Source organism: Tauraco erythrolophus, chromosome 15 (genome assembly GCF_009769465.1).
Source record: "Tauraco erythrolophus isolate bTauEry1 chromosome 15, bTauEry1.pri, whole genome shotgun sequence".
Classification (NCBI taxonomy): domain Eukaryota; kingdom Metazoa; phylum Chordata; class Aves; order Musophagiformes; family Musophagidae; genus Tauraco; species Tauraco erythrolophus.
Window position 1 is genome coordinate 3,162,369 of NC_141479.1, and position 15,577 is coordinate 3,177,945.

The following is a 15,577-nucleotide window of genomic DNA, read 5'->3' on the forward strand; positions in this document are numbered from 1 at the left end:
AAAAAGATTATTTTGAATGACTAAGAGCCATGCCCCTGCGAGGCATGACTAGAGCTAGCTGAATTCTTCACTGTCAGAAGGTCGCACCCCAGCCCTTCTCCCTTTTTTTTCGGACCATTTCTCAGTTTATCCCGGCATCTCCAATGTGTTCAACACTTCAAGTAGTGCTATTCAGACCGTTTGCTGAGTTTATCATGTATATAGCTGTGAGTCCAGCTGCTTGGTGTTATCGATGGGGACTTTACTCACATTAGAGACAGAATCTCACTTCTCTGGGGCAGGAGACCGAGACGTCTTTTAATGAGCAAGAGCTGCTTCATTAGAGCTCTCTTGGCACATGTAGGCACTGAATCAAATCACCTTGATACAAGCTCCTGAACATGGCAGGAACAATAATGTATTTTAGCATTTTGCACAGAGAACATCCAATTTTAAGCGAATTAACAATTTATGCCGAGGAGCTTTGGAAGGAAGGGGAGGAGGGAGTAGCTCTGGAGTTCACACCGTCAGGCTCCATAGTTACCGTGTCTGAACCAACCCTGTTGCATTAACACAATAAGTGCCATTTTTACCAGGCTGGGGGGGAATAAAAAAATCAAGATGCTGAAAAGATTTCCAAATTTATGACCTCCGGACCGTAGGAAGCTGCATGTTAGATGAAACAATTCCTTAAGCTTACAATCTTCCCTGTGTCTTACAGGTGATCTTTTAATCATCAGATCTCTGGATGGCAAAAGTTACATGAGATGTTCTAGCTAAACTAGATGGCAAGAGCTGAAGTTTTCTTCAGATTTTTTCCCCCATTTCTGTAGGGCTCCTACACAGGTCTATGAGAGCAGCTTTAGCATGAGGGAGGAAAGAAAGGGTCACCAGTTCTGGGTAAAGCTGTCAGCTGCACTGCTTCCCCAGCATGGCACCACCACACGGCACCCAATAACGATTTGTCTCAGCTGGTTAATTAAAAAGAGCAAAGTCCCTGCCAGGCAAGAACCTCTGTGGGTGTGGAGACAGCAGAAGCCTGTTAACAGAGTGAAATATTTTGGGAACCTGTGAGCTTGTGTTTTCAGCAGCCTGTCCAGGGCTCAGGGCCCCTTCCCGGGATTCTGACAAACATCTAAAAGTGTCAGATTTTCATTTTTCAGAGGAGGGCTGTGTACGGCACACAGGCCACCTGCCGTGAGACACGCAAGCAGCGGGCTGGTTCTTCCACTGTTCCTTGGAGCTGTATCAGGTAAAGCCACGAAGAGAATGAATTTCAACAAATCAATAAATTAAAGGCCAGGATGGCAAAGAGAATATTATGAAAAAGAGATCCCTAGGGATATTAAATATACATCTGGCTCTGGAAACCTCTGAGACACAGACTGTACCAAGGGAAATATCCTCACATGTGAGCTATAGGGTGCTGGAGGGGCGGCTGTGGGAAGCCGTGACCCCAAAAAGCTGTGGAGGAACATACTGAGCTAATTAGGAAGAGTGGCAAACTCTGTTAGCAAGAGTTAAGCAAACATGACTGGCTGGTGAAGGTGGCTGTCACAACTGGCAGATGTCATCTCATGGAAAAAAAAAAGCAGCATCTGCAAAAATGCAGGGAAAGGCATTGCAGGACGTAGGGTCCTTCAATGAGACAGCCCCAAGATCACAGGAACAACCGTGCTCCTGGGATGGGGCAAGCAGCCGTGCTGAGACCGGCACATGCTCGGCCACCTCACCTTGCAGGAACCAACACAGGGATAGAACTGCCACCGAAATCCAGGCTGCTTTGTGACAGCCCGTCACCCGGGGCATGAAAAGGAAAAGGCAGCGTCCCGTTCCCCTGGCAGCATTAGTCTCATGCAGAGCATCTCCTTTTGCTGTCCAAACAGCATAACTGCAGGTCACCTGCCTTGCAAGCAATGAGAGTGGAAGCAGAGGTGGAGATGACTCTCTTCAGAGGACCTTTGGCCTTTATTAACAGAGCCACCCAGGGTTAAGAAGAAGCAAGACAAATTTCAGAAGATCAGTCACAGCCAGCAGCCTCGCCAGGGCTGGGGGCACCTTTTCTGTCTGCGCTCAGAGCCGTTGGTCTCCTGACTCCCATGGGAGGGTCACACTGGGGCATGCCGGCAGCCACGGCTCTCACCCGCAGCAGCTCAAATCCCTGCCCAACGCTGTCTTTGGCAATGAACCACCAATTTAATCACCGGACACCGGCGTAGGGCTTGTCCTGCTGGTGCCTGTTGGTACCACCACCACATCAGCCCACCACCTTTACATCCACAAAATATTAAGCATTAACAGTTACCAGGTGGCAGACATGTCACTGGCCATCCACACATTTTAAAATTTTGTGACCTAGACAAGAAGAGGTCCAGTTCTTCCAATCCATGCAAGAATCCCTCTGAGTTTTAATTGGGTTAACATGGACAAAGGTGTTCAGAAACACAGCATCTGGGGTGTTTCTGAACCTACAAAGGGCTGAACACCTTGTCATGTCTGCACAGCACGGCCAACCAAAGAGACTGCTCATCCGTGAGCCTGCTCCCCACGGGCATTACGTTATGGGGTACCTGGCCCCCGGGAGGATACATCTGCTATGTCAGACAGCAGCTCCCACGGAGAGGTATTTGGGTGCCCAGGGTGACTGATGGGCACACGGAGGTCAGCTCTGGGGTTATTTAACTCTGCATCTTTGCTCAAATCCAAACTCCCTCTGGTCGGATGAGCAGGATAAGAAAATGCACCTACCAAATACACCAAGAGAGCTATCCCCGTGGTGAGAGCGGTGCTAAAATTTAACACCCACAACTCTGTGACATGGTAAGACAACCAAAATGAAGTTTTGCTCTCTTGGCTGGGTCGGAAAGCCGTGTCCGACCACCCCTGGCAGGCGGCAGCTCCTTCCGTCATGTTGCGGTGAGCAACTTCGGAGCTGCTCTACTCGCCCACCCTCAAAAAGCTTTCATATTGGCACAACAGCCAAGACAAGATTTTATACTTTGAGTTCTGATTCCTCAGCCCCATCGCAGCCGTTATAAATTTAATTAAGACCAAAACAAATACGCAGCATCATTTGGCAGAGCTTGAAAAGCAGTCACCGGAAATAACTACATCAAGACCAGAACGTTGAAGTACACCCTTTCAAGGTTTGTTCAGCAGAGTAACGTTTGTTATTGGAAAAAAAAAAAAAAAACAAATCACTGCTGTGGGTTTCAGCTGTCCTACGTGGGGGCTGTGATGGGCACCTGGGAGTTGGATGCAGCAGGAGGGAGGCGAAACACGGGCTTAGCAAGGAACAGCTTCGCAGGCTGACCTTTGGAGCAGCATTTTCAACTTCAGACTGAGATGGGAATAACTAAGCACGGATTTTAGCCCGGTATCTGCACATCGCCAGATTCTCCTGATGGGGAGCAAGTGACAGGTAAGACTTCATTATGAGCTGGCAACCCCGGCACCGGGCTCTGCGGGGACAGGCATGCCAGCCAGCAGAAAGCAAGAAAGCAGCATCTCTCAGAGGCAGCATCGAATATTTCATTAGACAAAACATCTGGGTCTCCAATTATGCAACAATTAAGTGCTCAGGAGGCTGTGAAGTACAACAGTCTGGGTGTCAAGAGCACGAACTCATTTTTCCTGTACGCAGCGCTTGGAGCACTCTCCCCCCATGCCAGCACCCCCCAGCACTCCTCTTCCACCGCACAACTGCTCCACTTACCCGAGTAACGAATTTCAATGTCTTATTACAGTGTCAGTTGTCATAACCAAATGCCAGTGTTGACAGGGCATTTACTGCTTATATGCCAGCCAGCCCCAGCATCCTTCACTGCCTTCCCTAGGGGCAGTGATCACACCTACGAGCTCTTGCAGAAATCAGGTATCTGCCTTTTAAATCTGGAAGGGAAAAAAAAAACCAACCAACCAAACTCTCTCCCCTGTGCTCCTCTGCACAACCCTCCCACATGCCCCTCTGCAAACACGCTCTGGTTTGATGCATGTTTAATATTCTTGATATGCAACAGGGAAAGAACAGAGACTAGCTCTTGGGATTTTAGCTAGGAGTTAAAATTAAATCGCTTTCCAGGGTGGAGAGAGATTCTGGGCTTGGACCCCATTGCTACTTTTTCCCATAACTACATTATCTCACAGCAGAACAGCTCTCTCCTTTCAGGATCCCAAGTCATTTAACGACGACACCTCCATGTTATTCCCCATCTAAGGACAAGACTAGGCTTCAGAGTTGTTCAGCTTTCTACAGGCACAGACTGGAAACACACATCAATACATGTTGCTCCTCAATATGTGTGTCCAGTCCTTCAGGAACCAGACTAATACTCCCAAATGAAGTCTGTTTTGCACATCTATTCCAAAGTTACCAAGAGGTGGATCCTCACTTATCACTCAGTTGTGATTTTTTGGTGTTTTTTTAATGTTCTTTTCTGTGGAATTGCCCCAAATCAGGTGGATCTCACCATGCTGACTTGCACACTGGTATCACAACTGCTCTAAGACCAGTATCTCAGCCAAAGAAACAACAAAACCTTTCCTGAGGCTTAAACTGTGTCAGCATCAGACCCAGTGCACTGGAGGAAATTTAAACAGTTAGAGGTTACTATCAGGAAAAATGGTAATACTGACAAAAATTCAATCAAGGAATGTGAAATATGAATGTACAGACTTACCGTTTTTGTCAGCTCTTCTGAAAATCTAGAATTGAAAAAGAGAGAGAAACATTTTTACTATGATGTTTGACTTGAAAGGGTGAAGCTCTTCTCATCAGGACCGTGTTCTACCCCATGCGATGGACCACCACCTCCGGGGGAGGGTATCAACAAGTCTGGCTTTGGACTAAGCAGTGGAAAAGGAGCTAACTAGCAAAATAAAGGTAACAGAAAATGCTTCTAGCAGTTCCAGCATCTCCCATCTCCCTCACAGAAGAAAGCTAAAAACATGAATTCAATACAAGAAGAAAGAAAAAAACCAAAACAAAACCCCCTACAACAGCCATGCAACGAGCCCAGCCAATTTCTCAAGCAGCAATAATATCTCTAAAACCAAGTTTCACAGTTCTGCACTTCTGAAACAAATTATTTACTTTTTTTTTTTTTTTTTAAAGCAGGTTTCCTGCGTGGGAAGGAGATTATATTTAGACTTAAATCTCCAGTGTGGAGGCACAGCCCACAGAGAGGAATCAGATAGCCCTTTTAGAAGAAAGAAATTGCAACAATGTGTAGTACAGCAGAATTTGCCAGGGAGAAAGACAGCAGAAAAAAGGAATAGTCTCCTGACACAATGCAATTAATAGTAAAAGGATTGTGCAAAGACTGAAATCTTACAGGTTCCTGTGAAAAATGGCTGCTAGTACAGGTTTGGCCATAAATTACCAAAGAATTAACATGCTCATGAACTGGGCAGAAAAGGGAAAACATTCTCATCTCTCTTCAGACCTGACCCTATTAATTTGAGCAAGAGCAGAGATTTTGGCTGTACAAAGAAATTTCCCTGCGGAGGGAATAAAAGCATCAGCAGGACAGATCAGAGTCAGCCATAAAATGGAATCTATTTTTTTTTCTGGGTCATAAAATCATTACAAAAAGAAAAAAATATATCAGAAGAGAAACTGCTGTACAAAACAAGGATCCCAAGAGACGAATCGAATTGCAGGATGTACTATTTAAGGGAATATGGCTTAATTAAGGAAAATTAATCATTCTTTTGCCCAAAGTTCTTCCTAGGCTGCATAAAGCAAAGTCAAGGCTGGACTTCCTGGCATACTCCAGCAGAGGCAAATACCCTCTGCTTAAGCCAAACCCAGATGGTGGGAGTTGCTGCATCCCAGCTTCAAGAGACAGTCATAGAAACCCTGCGAGGATTACAGCTTGGGACCACTCCAGAATTGCTCACTTCTGGGGCTGACCTTTTTTTTAGAAGTTTTGGGGGAAAATCCTACCTGCCTCCATACTTATGGACTTCTTTGAGGATAAATACAGGTTTTTGAAGGACTAGCCAGTCATGGCTTGTCTATGGGAAGAAAGTCAGCCAGGACAAGCAGGACCCCAGCCAGTCCCGTGGCTTCAGCACATATCACCCAGCCACGCACAACACGTCCTGCCCAGAGCATGAAATATCCCTCTTTTCAGACTCCTCGTTCACCACGAGCACCTTCAGGCAGGGCACTTTTCTTTCTAGACGCTGATTATTCCTGCAGGTTTGTTTTTGTTTCATTGCCACATCCTTCTGTTACTGTTCTTACTGCTTTCAAACAAAGACATTCACTACATGAAGTCTAACACCAAAGCAGCGATGTCTATTTTAAGGTCCCGTGGGGGATCGCCACCCCACTACAGCACAACTGTCAGGGGGGAGAACAGGAAGGCAAAAACTATAGGTAAAACGCAGCTTAAAGTGGGAGAAAGGCTCAATCATTGGTGCTCTGCTCTGTGGAGCCACCAACCTTGCAATGACCTCGCAGAGCAAGAGGAAAAATAAATAAATAAATTTAGAAATGAAAGAAATGTTAAGCAATGGAAGTATTTATGTCCAGCTTCACTAAGTGAACTTTTTAGGGCTTGAACTCCCCCAGATACTCTTGGAAAGTGTGACTTTCTTTTCATTTTCTCTTTCTTTTTTTTTTTTTTTCATTTTCTCTTCTGTTCATTTGTAAATAACAAGTTGATGGAAGATCACGTCAGCTGTGTCGTCTACCAAGCTTTATCCTACAGGACCAAGCTGTTTAGTTTGTAGTGCTAATAAGCAAGATTTAGTCTCCCAACTTAATTGGATCACCTAAAATTTGCGCACACACACACAAATTTAAAACCAGAAGACACCCAGAAGGAAAGCAATTTAAGATAAAGTCATCTGTCAACAGAGACAGGTGGTCCATCAGGGTATGAGCACCGAAATGAGCACGAGGAGGCTGATAAAGACATCACACACCCCGCGAGAGCTCAGTAACGCTGTCAAAAATGCTGCTTCTGCAAAGACCCAGGATTTACGCTGTAGCTCAGCAAAGAGCAGTGCCCTCCCACGCACAACCTGCAGACACCCTCTGTTCACGTTCACGGCTTGAGTGAGCTGTTCCACTGCGAGAATGATGTCAGGAAGGATGCAGTGTGGTTTTGGTAATGGAAAGGTGTAAGATCTAGTGACGGAAGGGACATCCCAGCCCCTCACACCTGCAGCGGGTCAAAGCCCCATGGGCAGCACAGCGCCAGGCTGCCAGGGAGCTTGGGGAAAAGGAAAGTTCCAACTAGCTCCAGGAAGAAGGGAATATAAGCAAGGATGCTGTGTTATCTCCAACACAGAGGCTGTGAAACGAGTCTGCCCCACAGCTGCTCTCCGCAGGCTCGTGGCGACTCCATCCGTGTTATTTTTGCTCGGCAGCGAAGTCACTTAGACTTAAGGCAGCGGCCGCGGAGGTCAGTGAGAGTGGAGGCGATGAAATATTGACGGAGAAACACCCTGTCCTGCCAGGACCTCGATGGTGATTGGTTTCCCGAGCCTCCATCCCGGCCAGGGACCGTTCCCAGCGGCTGAGGGCTTTACCAAACAGGAGACGGCAGCGCTGCACAGGGATGCTTTTTCCACTCCATCACCCCCAGTTCTCTGATCGTGGTGCTTTAAGATGGTAAACAAGAAATTATCCAGTCCAAAAAGTACTACAGTGACCATCTCCTCCTCACTTTAAACCTATTAAGTGAGTCTCCTGAAGCACAGGGTGTGCCCACAGGGCACCCACGATACAGGGCAGATTGACCCATTTTATAGGATTTACACAGGCACTGCTCTCTGCAGCATACTTACTACATTTACCAGGTGTTAGATGAACATAAAATCTATTTTTTTTAGAGCAAGGAGCCTCTGTCAAGATTTCCAATAGCTTTTCTAAAAACCTACATTTTTGCTCTACTCTCAAATGGCTACTACAGATATTTGGCTGGCAGAAGTAAGCAATTCAAAATGCTAGTGGTAATAATAAACTTGAACAAAAATTGACGGTTTCAAATTTAAACATTCAGTTCTGGCTTCTCAAAGCTCCTGGATGAGAATGTGTGACACTGGAGGCCGCTCTATGGAGGTTTTCTCAGCAATTTTATTAAATTCGCACAAGCACTCCCCTAACAAGCCCAGGAATTATTACAGGGTTTGTAGTTTATTATGCCTTCAGCTGGTTAATATGATGCTGATTTAAAATAGAGTGCAACTGAGCTAGAATTTTGTTTTCCATCGTAATCTCAGCGCAGAATTGAGGACAAACAAAATCTAAGTCTCCTGGCTGGAAAAGCCTGTGAATGAGAAAGGATCCAGATACTCAGATACACCTGAAAACCCAATTAATCTGTTCATTATGTTCCTATATTCCTGGTTTTGCTTTCTGTTCCTCTCCCTACAAGTCCTGACACCTCATTTGGAGCCGAGACAAGGTTTTCTATCAGGTACAGCCTTTAGGTCTCTAGCCCAAGGTACCAGTAGGAATTTCCTCTGCTGCAGCCTCTCTACATTGCTCTTTCTGGTAATAATGTGGGAAAACAATGACCTGAAGCTTTGCCAATTTGAACTGCATAGTTAAACACCATCTGGCTAACAACCTTTCCCCACGCAGGAGAAAGGTTTGATTTTGGTGTTTCAGTAAGAAATATGCTGTCGGTGTGGAAATCTTGTGCCATCCGGAGGGGCTCCCCTCCAAAGCAAGGCTGCTGCACGGCTCCTGCTCTCCTGGTGTCTTTTCCACTCCAAAGCACATCTCTTTTTTTTTTTTTTGCCTTCCTCCCCAAGAGCAGAGCAGTTAACACCGTGTCCTAGCCTCTCCTTAGACTTTACCTGGCTGTCCTAAATAAAAGTTGCATGAGACAGGTAAGAGTTGCATTTGACGTTATCACCTTCACAGCACCAGAAGTTGCTTTTCCATAGATGCCGGCCCTGGGTGCAGCTGCGTTTCAAGTGCCGTCTACAAAGTCCTTAAGAGCAGAGGAGAAAGGATGAACCCTTCTTTGCGATTAGGTACCTTGCAATGAGCAATCCCTGAACACAGAGCCCAGCCGCACCCTGCAGCGTGGCTCGAGGGGACGATTTCAAACCACGGATTTCACATGGGGTGGATGAAAGAGAAGGAAAACAACCTTCCCGTTCACTCAGAGAAGTGAGGAAGTAAACAAGGACATAAGAAGAGAAGTGAATCAACCTTAAAAAAAAAAAAATCAAACCCACAGAAGGAAAAAGATCAAAGCAGAAGGGGATTGAGAAGGGATTCCTGCAGCTGCGATAGCTTTGCTAGTAAGGGCTGCCCTGGAAGTTGCACCATTGACAAAACAGCTGGAAAATCGTGTCAGTTCTTGGATCTGCATTTGGAAACGCACCCTTGGCACAAACTAAATTCTCTGTATTTTCTATCCAAACACCTCACTCGATCCCGTGGGGCTGAAGAAGCACAACTCAGATTTGGCTACGTAAAACAGGATGCGAGAGGAGCCATAAGCAGGAGGGCTAGATTTGAAATTATCTTTCTGACCCTGTCAAACAAGGTAAGAGGCAGATAAGAGTCAAAATTAGTTTTCAGCAAAAGACAGAGCAGATCAAATGAAAAGCTTCATCTGACCTGAAACGAATGGCACTGCTTTCTTCAGGGGCGTTTAAAATAAAGGCAAAAATCCATGCATTTAGTCCCCATAGGCAAAGCCAGAAGGGAGGCAGGGCTACCAGTGCCCGCTGGAGCACACAGCCCTGCCACGGGGATGCTCACCCGAGGCTGACCCTTATTTTAGATGCCAAGCAGGAGATGAGCTCTTCAACGGGCTCTCCCTAGTGTAAAGCAGACGGGGCACCTCTGCCTGCAGCTGCTGGGGCTCACCAGGTCTTGCACTCACTGGAGTTCATGCTCCTGCTGTCGATGCAAGTTTTTGACAGTGACAGGACAGCAGGAAGAGATAAGCAGGGACAGTGCTGCCTGTTTTAGGAAATGCTTAACACTTAAGTACCTTCCTCATTAGTTTGTTACCAGGGTTTAGTTAATCTGCGATTTTAGCTGCTTTTAACACTTGCAAACCTGTGATTTTGAGCTGAACTAGTAAACATTATTCAACCTTTTTTAATCCTTTACCTAAAAGGACACAAAGAAAATAAAGAAAAAATACCAAAAACGGCCCTAAGTTAAGATTCCGCCTCCAAGCGGCAGCAGCCAGGCTGACGGCAGGAGATATCTAACCCCCTTGGTGCATTTTGCTCTCCCTCAGCCCTGTTTTGCCCCGTAACACCACAGTTTTGTTTCTCTGCTGGAAAGGGCATGGGCAACTTCCCACTGACCCATCGGCCACCCTCACGGTCTGGAGGAGTCAGAACAAGCATGTGGGGATGGTCGAGTCCAAAGCAGACAGAACAGAAGAGGGAAAAGAAGTGACTAAGGTACCGTTAGCATCAGAGCCACCTTACCTAATTCATAGCCAAAACCAAGCTTAACCCTCCTTCCCCAGCCCTGATGAGCTGCCTACAGAGCACAGCAGCTCACACGAACGTGTTAGTTAAACGTAAAACCTTACAGGTCTTTTACTTCATCCCCACCTGCCGCGTCCCCAGCACGGCCACGTAATGCAAGGGTGTGAATGAGTTAATTGGGAAACATGTTCCCATCCCTGAGGATTCAGTGGGATCCTTGTTGCTTTCCTGCTAATGTGTGAAATTTAACCTGAATGCATGGTCCCATGTTTAAACTCTCTGTACGAAGGGGGGGGGTGTCTCACAGCACACCTGAAGAGCCGGTTACAGCAAAGCCACAGCTTCACTTGACGTTGTTATTGTGACCGGAGAAAAAGGAGAGAAGCGAGTTCTAAGGGAGGAGGGAAAAAAAAAAAAACACTTGAACCCCCAAGCCTTATATTTCCAGCATCTATTTCTGCTTTCAGCAGGCGAGAAAGGGCTCCCAGACCCATTGTGAAAGGGAAAAAAAGGATCAGGAGCTGCACACCTAGCTCTATTGTATTTCCCACCAGCTAAGCCATTCTGAAAGTTCATGGCTCATTTTCTCAGCTCAAATCTCAAAGTGGGGAAAAAAAAAAAATCCATTTAAAGATGGTAAAGTTGAATAGATAAGATACTATTTTGGTGGAAAACCAGTCCTAACTCAGGAGCCTCCTGTATAAACTTAACATTGCTTCCCAATTGCATTTATGCTCTGAAGCCCAGATCCCAGATTGTTGTAAAATTTTGGTAATTTCAGGGCAGGTAAAAAAAAAAACAAACCAAAAAACCAAAACAGCATAAACAAACAAGTTAACTTTAAAGACATATGGGTATTAGTTGCATTTTTCCTTTTAGTTTCCCCACAGACCAGCATTTTCTCTGGCCCGCAGCTGCCCACCTGCCAGCCTGTTTCTCTGAGCATGGCCATCCATCCAGTGCTCTGCTCTCCAAGCTGCTCTGGGCACCTCAATAGACACAGTTGAACTGGTTGGTTCAGGGAAACAAAATGCCTGTTGGCCCAGGGTGCTCAGAGATGTCATGAGTTTCGGACTCACCAGCCCATGCCAACACCTACCAGGGACGTGGTAGAAGATTCAGCAAATTGTTTAGAAAATGCAAGGGCTTGCCTGGAAGAGCTACTACTGCCTGACTCCGAGGACACTGGAGAGCGTGAGTTATCCTTTACTACAGTCAATGCCTCAGTGGCTTTTTTTTGCGTCCACTACGGTTTTTTAAAGCTAGGAGATGGCAAAGCTGAGGATCTATGTGTTTAATTACTAGATGCTGCAGAAAGACTGTGTAATTACACCGTTTGCACTCCGGCTGATTCCCAATTCATTTAAGTGCAAATAGCCTCGTTAGCTCCCTAATCAGGGAGTCTATAAAAACCGCAGCAGAGGCACCAGGCGCACCCCTGCCTGCCATCCCCCCCCCTCCAAGGTGGGTAAGGGAGCCCCGGGGTCCCACGCACTCGCAGGCATCCAGGACCACCCTGCACAGACCCCCCACAGGGTCCAGGACCTGGGGCGGATGCAGGACCCGGGTGCACCCCTATGCCCAGATAGCCTGGGGCAACCCACGCTGCAAGACTGCGGGGGTTGCAGGACCTGGAGTCCTGCATCTCCATCCGGTCAAGCTAATAGTAGGATCAAGACCCTAGAGTGCATCCCTGTCCCAGCTGCTTCAGGGGATGCAGGACCTGGGAAAGGGGTTGCAGGACCTGGGGTGCAGCCAGCAAGCCCGGGGGTGCAGAACCCTGGCACGGGGATACAGGACGCAGGCTGCATCCCCATGCCCAGCCACTCAAGACAAAAAAAAAAAAAAAAAATGCAGGACCCGGGCTGCATCTCATGCCCAGCCATTTTGGGGGTGCAGGACACATGATAGGGGGTACAGGATGCAGACTGCACCGCCCATGCCTAGCTAGTCCCGGAGGTGCAAGACCAAGACGCACCTTCTTCCCAACTGTCCCGGAGTGTTCAGGGCAAAGGGATGCAGGACCTGGGCTGCAACTCCATGTTCAGCCAGCCCAAGGGTGCAGGATCAGGAAAAGGGGGTGCAGGATCTGGGCTTCACCCCTACACCCAGCCAAATCTGGGCTGCATCTCATCCCCACCCGGCTGGGGGAGCAGGACCCGAGGAATAACCCTGATGCCAAGCCAGTCGGGGGGTGCAGGATCGAGCAACGAGGGTGCAGGAACCGCGGTGCGCTCCCGTGCCCATGCAGCTTGGAGTTGCAGGACCCGGGCAAGCGAATACCGGAGCCGGGGTGCAGCCTCTTGCCCAGCCGCTCCGGGAGATGCTGGACCCGCGCAGCCCCGCTGGTGCAGAACTCGGGAAACAATGCCGATCCCGAGCTGGCTGGATGGGTGCGGGACCTGGGCACAGGGATGCGGGTCCCCGGCTGCACCCACACGGGGCTGCAGGACCCGCGCAAGGGGGTATAGGCTCCATGCTGCACCCTTATGCCCACCCAGTCGGGGGTTGCAGGACCCGAGGCACAACCCGTCCCCAAACCGGTCCAGGGGGTGCAGGACCCGCGGAATCAGCCCGACCCCGAGCCGGTGCAGGACCCGGGCAGGGAAGGAGGCAGGAGCCAGGTGCCGCCCGCGCCCGCCAGCCCCTCGGGGCGCATCCCCCGGCGCGGGGAGCACTCACATCGAGGATGACGGAGGTGCCCTTCCTCTGCGCGGCGGCGGCGCCCGGGCAGAGCAGCTCCCGCTCGGCGAGGCCCTTCTCGCTCATCCTGCCGCCCACCCAGCGCAGGAGCCCGTCCAGCCCGCGCAGCGCCGGCGGCGGCTTCCGCAGCAGCCTCTGCACGCCGGCCCGGCAGTAGCGCGCTGCCTGCTCGCACATCGCTCAGCCCGGCCTCATGCCGGAGCCGGGGACTTCCCCCCTCCTCCTCCTCCTCCTCCTCCTCCGCCTCCTCCCACCGCCACACGGCGGGCAGCGGGCAGGGGCGGGTCCGCGGCGGGACCCGGGCGGCCGGGGGGCTCGTGTCCGAGGAGTAAGGAGGGGGGGGGTTTTGGGGTGGGGGGTAGGTCACCCCAGAGCAGCACCGGTGGGCGCTGCCTGTGTGCTCTCACCTCTATACAGCTCCCGCCGCTCCAACACAAAGCATCCTTTTAGGTATTTTCTATCTAAAATGAGTATTCCTATGGCACATCCTCTCCCCTCTGCAGCTTCCCTACCCCCACATCAGACTTTAGCAGCTCTTTGTAAGGATAGCAGAGAACAAATTTCCTTCTAGGAAATAAAACTTGTCCCTGACCCCCTACCCCAAAAAGCCCCTACACAGGGGCTATTCAGCCAGTAATTCCAGCTGAGGTATTGCAGCATTCGTGGCTACAGAGCTAATTGCAGTGCTCAGCTGGACAAATATTTCTAATCCTGTGATTCTGTACTACAAGGATATTCCTTTGCAATGCTCCTGTGCTCACCTGCACAGGTCAAGATCTGTACTTGCAGTAGGGGCAACAAATCTTCCAGCCAAAACCACACTAAATCATTTCATCTCTTCCTCCACGCTTGAGGAGATGCTCTCAGTTTGAGTCCAGACCCAGAAAGACACCAAAGCTAGAGAGCTCCGACCCAGACCCTCTCAGAGGGTCCCCCAGAGTGCTGGAGCAGCCACAGGCTCCGCATGGCCTTTACCCCCTGCCCACCCACAGCAGCCAGACCCTCTCGCAGGCTGCTCTAGGGGACTTCATGCCCCACGAGGCCCATGTCCCCAGATTTGAACACCTCTGATGCAGGAGCCAGCAATCCCAGCACCCCCATGCAAACATTACGCACTTCCCAGGCTGACCCCTATGCCTGATCTCCAAATGAGGAACAGCACCATCACTTCAAATGGCCTGGCCAGCTACCGCTTTAAGAGAAAAAAACCACCAGCAACAAACAATTTCTTTAAGCAGAGTTTATATACTGCAGTGCACCAGAGCCCAGACCCCCAGCAAAGCCTACCTGGAGGTATTATTTAACCTCCCATCTTTATTCAGGTAAATTAGGGTGAAACTTCTGCGTATAAGGTGAAAGGTGGGGGAAAGCACATTTTCTTCTCAGCTGCTGCTCAAAGAAAAACGAGTGGGAGCCCGGTTCTCTCTGCTGGAGTACGTGGATAATGTCTTGAACGGCTTTTAAATAGCTGGGGCGCGGAGGGGTGCGGCAGTAGGCCAGGGTGCCCGTGGGCTGAGCCCCTCTCGCGCCGAGCTCTCTCCTTTCAGGGTTTCCTTTCCTTCCAACAACACAAAATTAATGGGGGAAAATGGAGGAACTTCAGGGGCTTTAGCTGGCTTGTGGGAGCTGCGTGGAGCGCTTTAATTGCTCTGTGCTCATTTACAGGGATGCTCAGAGCAGGCTGCCCAGTGCAGCGCAGGAGCCTGTCCAGCCCAATTGCTCAGTCCCCACTTATATCTCACAGCAAAGATAATCTAAGGCAAGACGCATCTCACCATCCCTGCCACGCTGGATCCCTACGCACTGGCCTCTGGTGCTTTTTGTACTTTTACAATTCTCAGATTATTCATCAGCTTCTCTCTCCTTTAGGCAGCCCTCCGCCAAATGGCTGGTTCAGACTGTATTAATCACAACCGCTTTAGGATTACTACATGCTTGTCATTTAAAACTATTTACTGGATAAGTTTACAAATAAGATTTTTTGAATTTTCCTTTCCGTGTGCTATGAAGATTCATTACTCAGCTTGAAATTTTAGGGTTATTTCTGTGCTTTTGTCAAAATCAGTTCTTGTTAATTCCAAAACCAGCTCTATGACATTTAAATACTCATTCTTCCTCCTAAATGGATCTAGATAGAAAAAGTTTCAGCCACTCAGGCATAAGAAAGCAGCCAGTCATTCACAGGGGATGTATTGCTAGGGGCTCCATTATTTCCAAGTTTCTATGAGGCTGGAGTCTGTGTGCCAAAAACCATCCTCTGCCTCTTGTCGAGGGCGATGGGACACCGTCTCTCCTGTCCAAATAAACACGACTGCAGCCAAGGCATCAGGGATTTGCCAACCTCTCCCACTACCCTGTGCTACCGGTTGCAGCACTGCCCAGGTCCCAGGCAAGAAGCCATCAACCGAGGCCAGAGAAGAAACCAAACAAGTGATGGACAAATGGAGACAATGGGGTTTTGACACCT

At 48.9% G+C, this 15,577-nt stretch overlaps 1 protein-coding gene across 2 annotated transcripts in view; it reads right to left on the reverse strand.

Moving 5' to 3' along the window:
- Positions 1–13,287, reverse strand: part of NECAB2 (N-terminal EF-hand calcium binding protein 2) — a 76,718-nt gene extending 63,431 nt beyond the window's left edge. For both annotated transcript variants that reach the window (XM_086621084.1, XM_086621083.1), the window contains exons 1-2: positions 13,090–13,287; positions 4,659–4,683 (exon numbers count right to left, since the gene is read on the reverse strand). In XM_086621084.1, the coding sequence (XP_086477210.1) occupies positions 4,659–4,683; positions 13,090–13,287 (223 nt within the window). The remainder of the gene's footprint in view (positions 1–4,658; positions 4,684–13,089) is intronic.
- Positions 13,288–15,577: the final 2,290 nt, after the last annotated feature.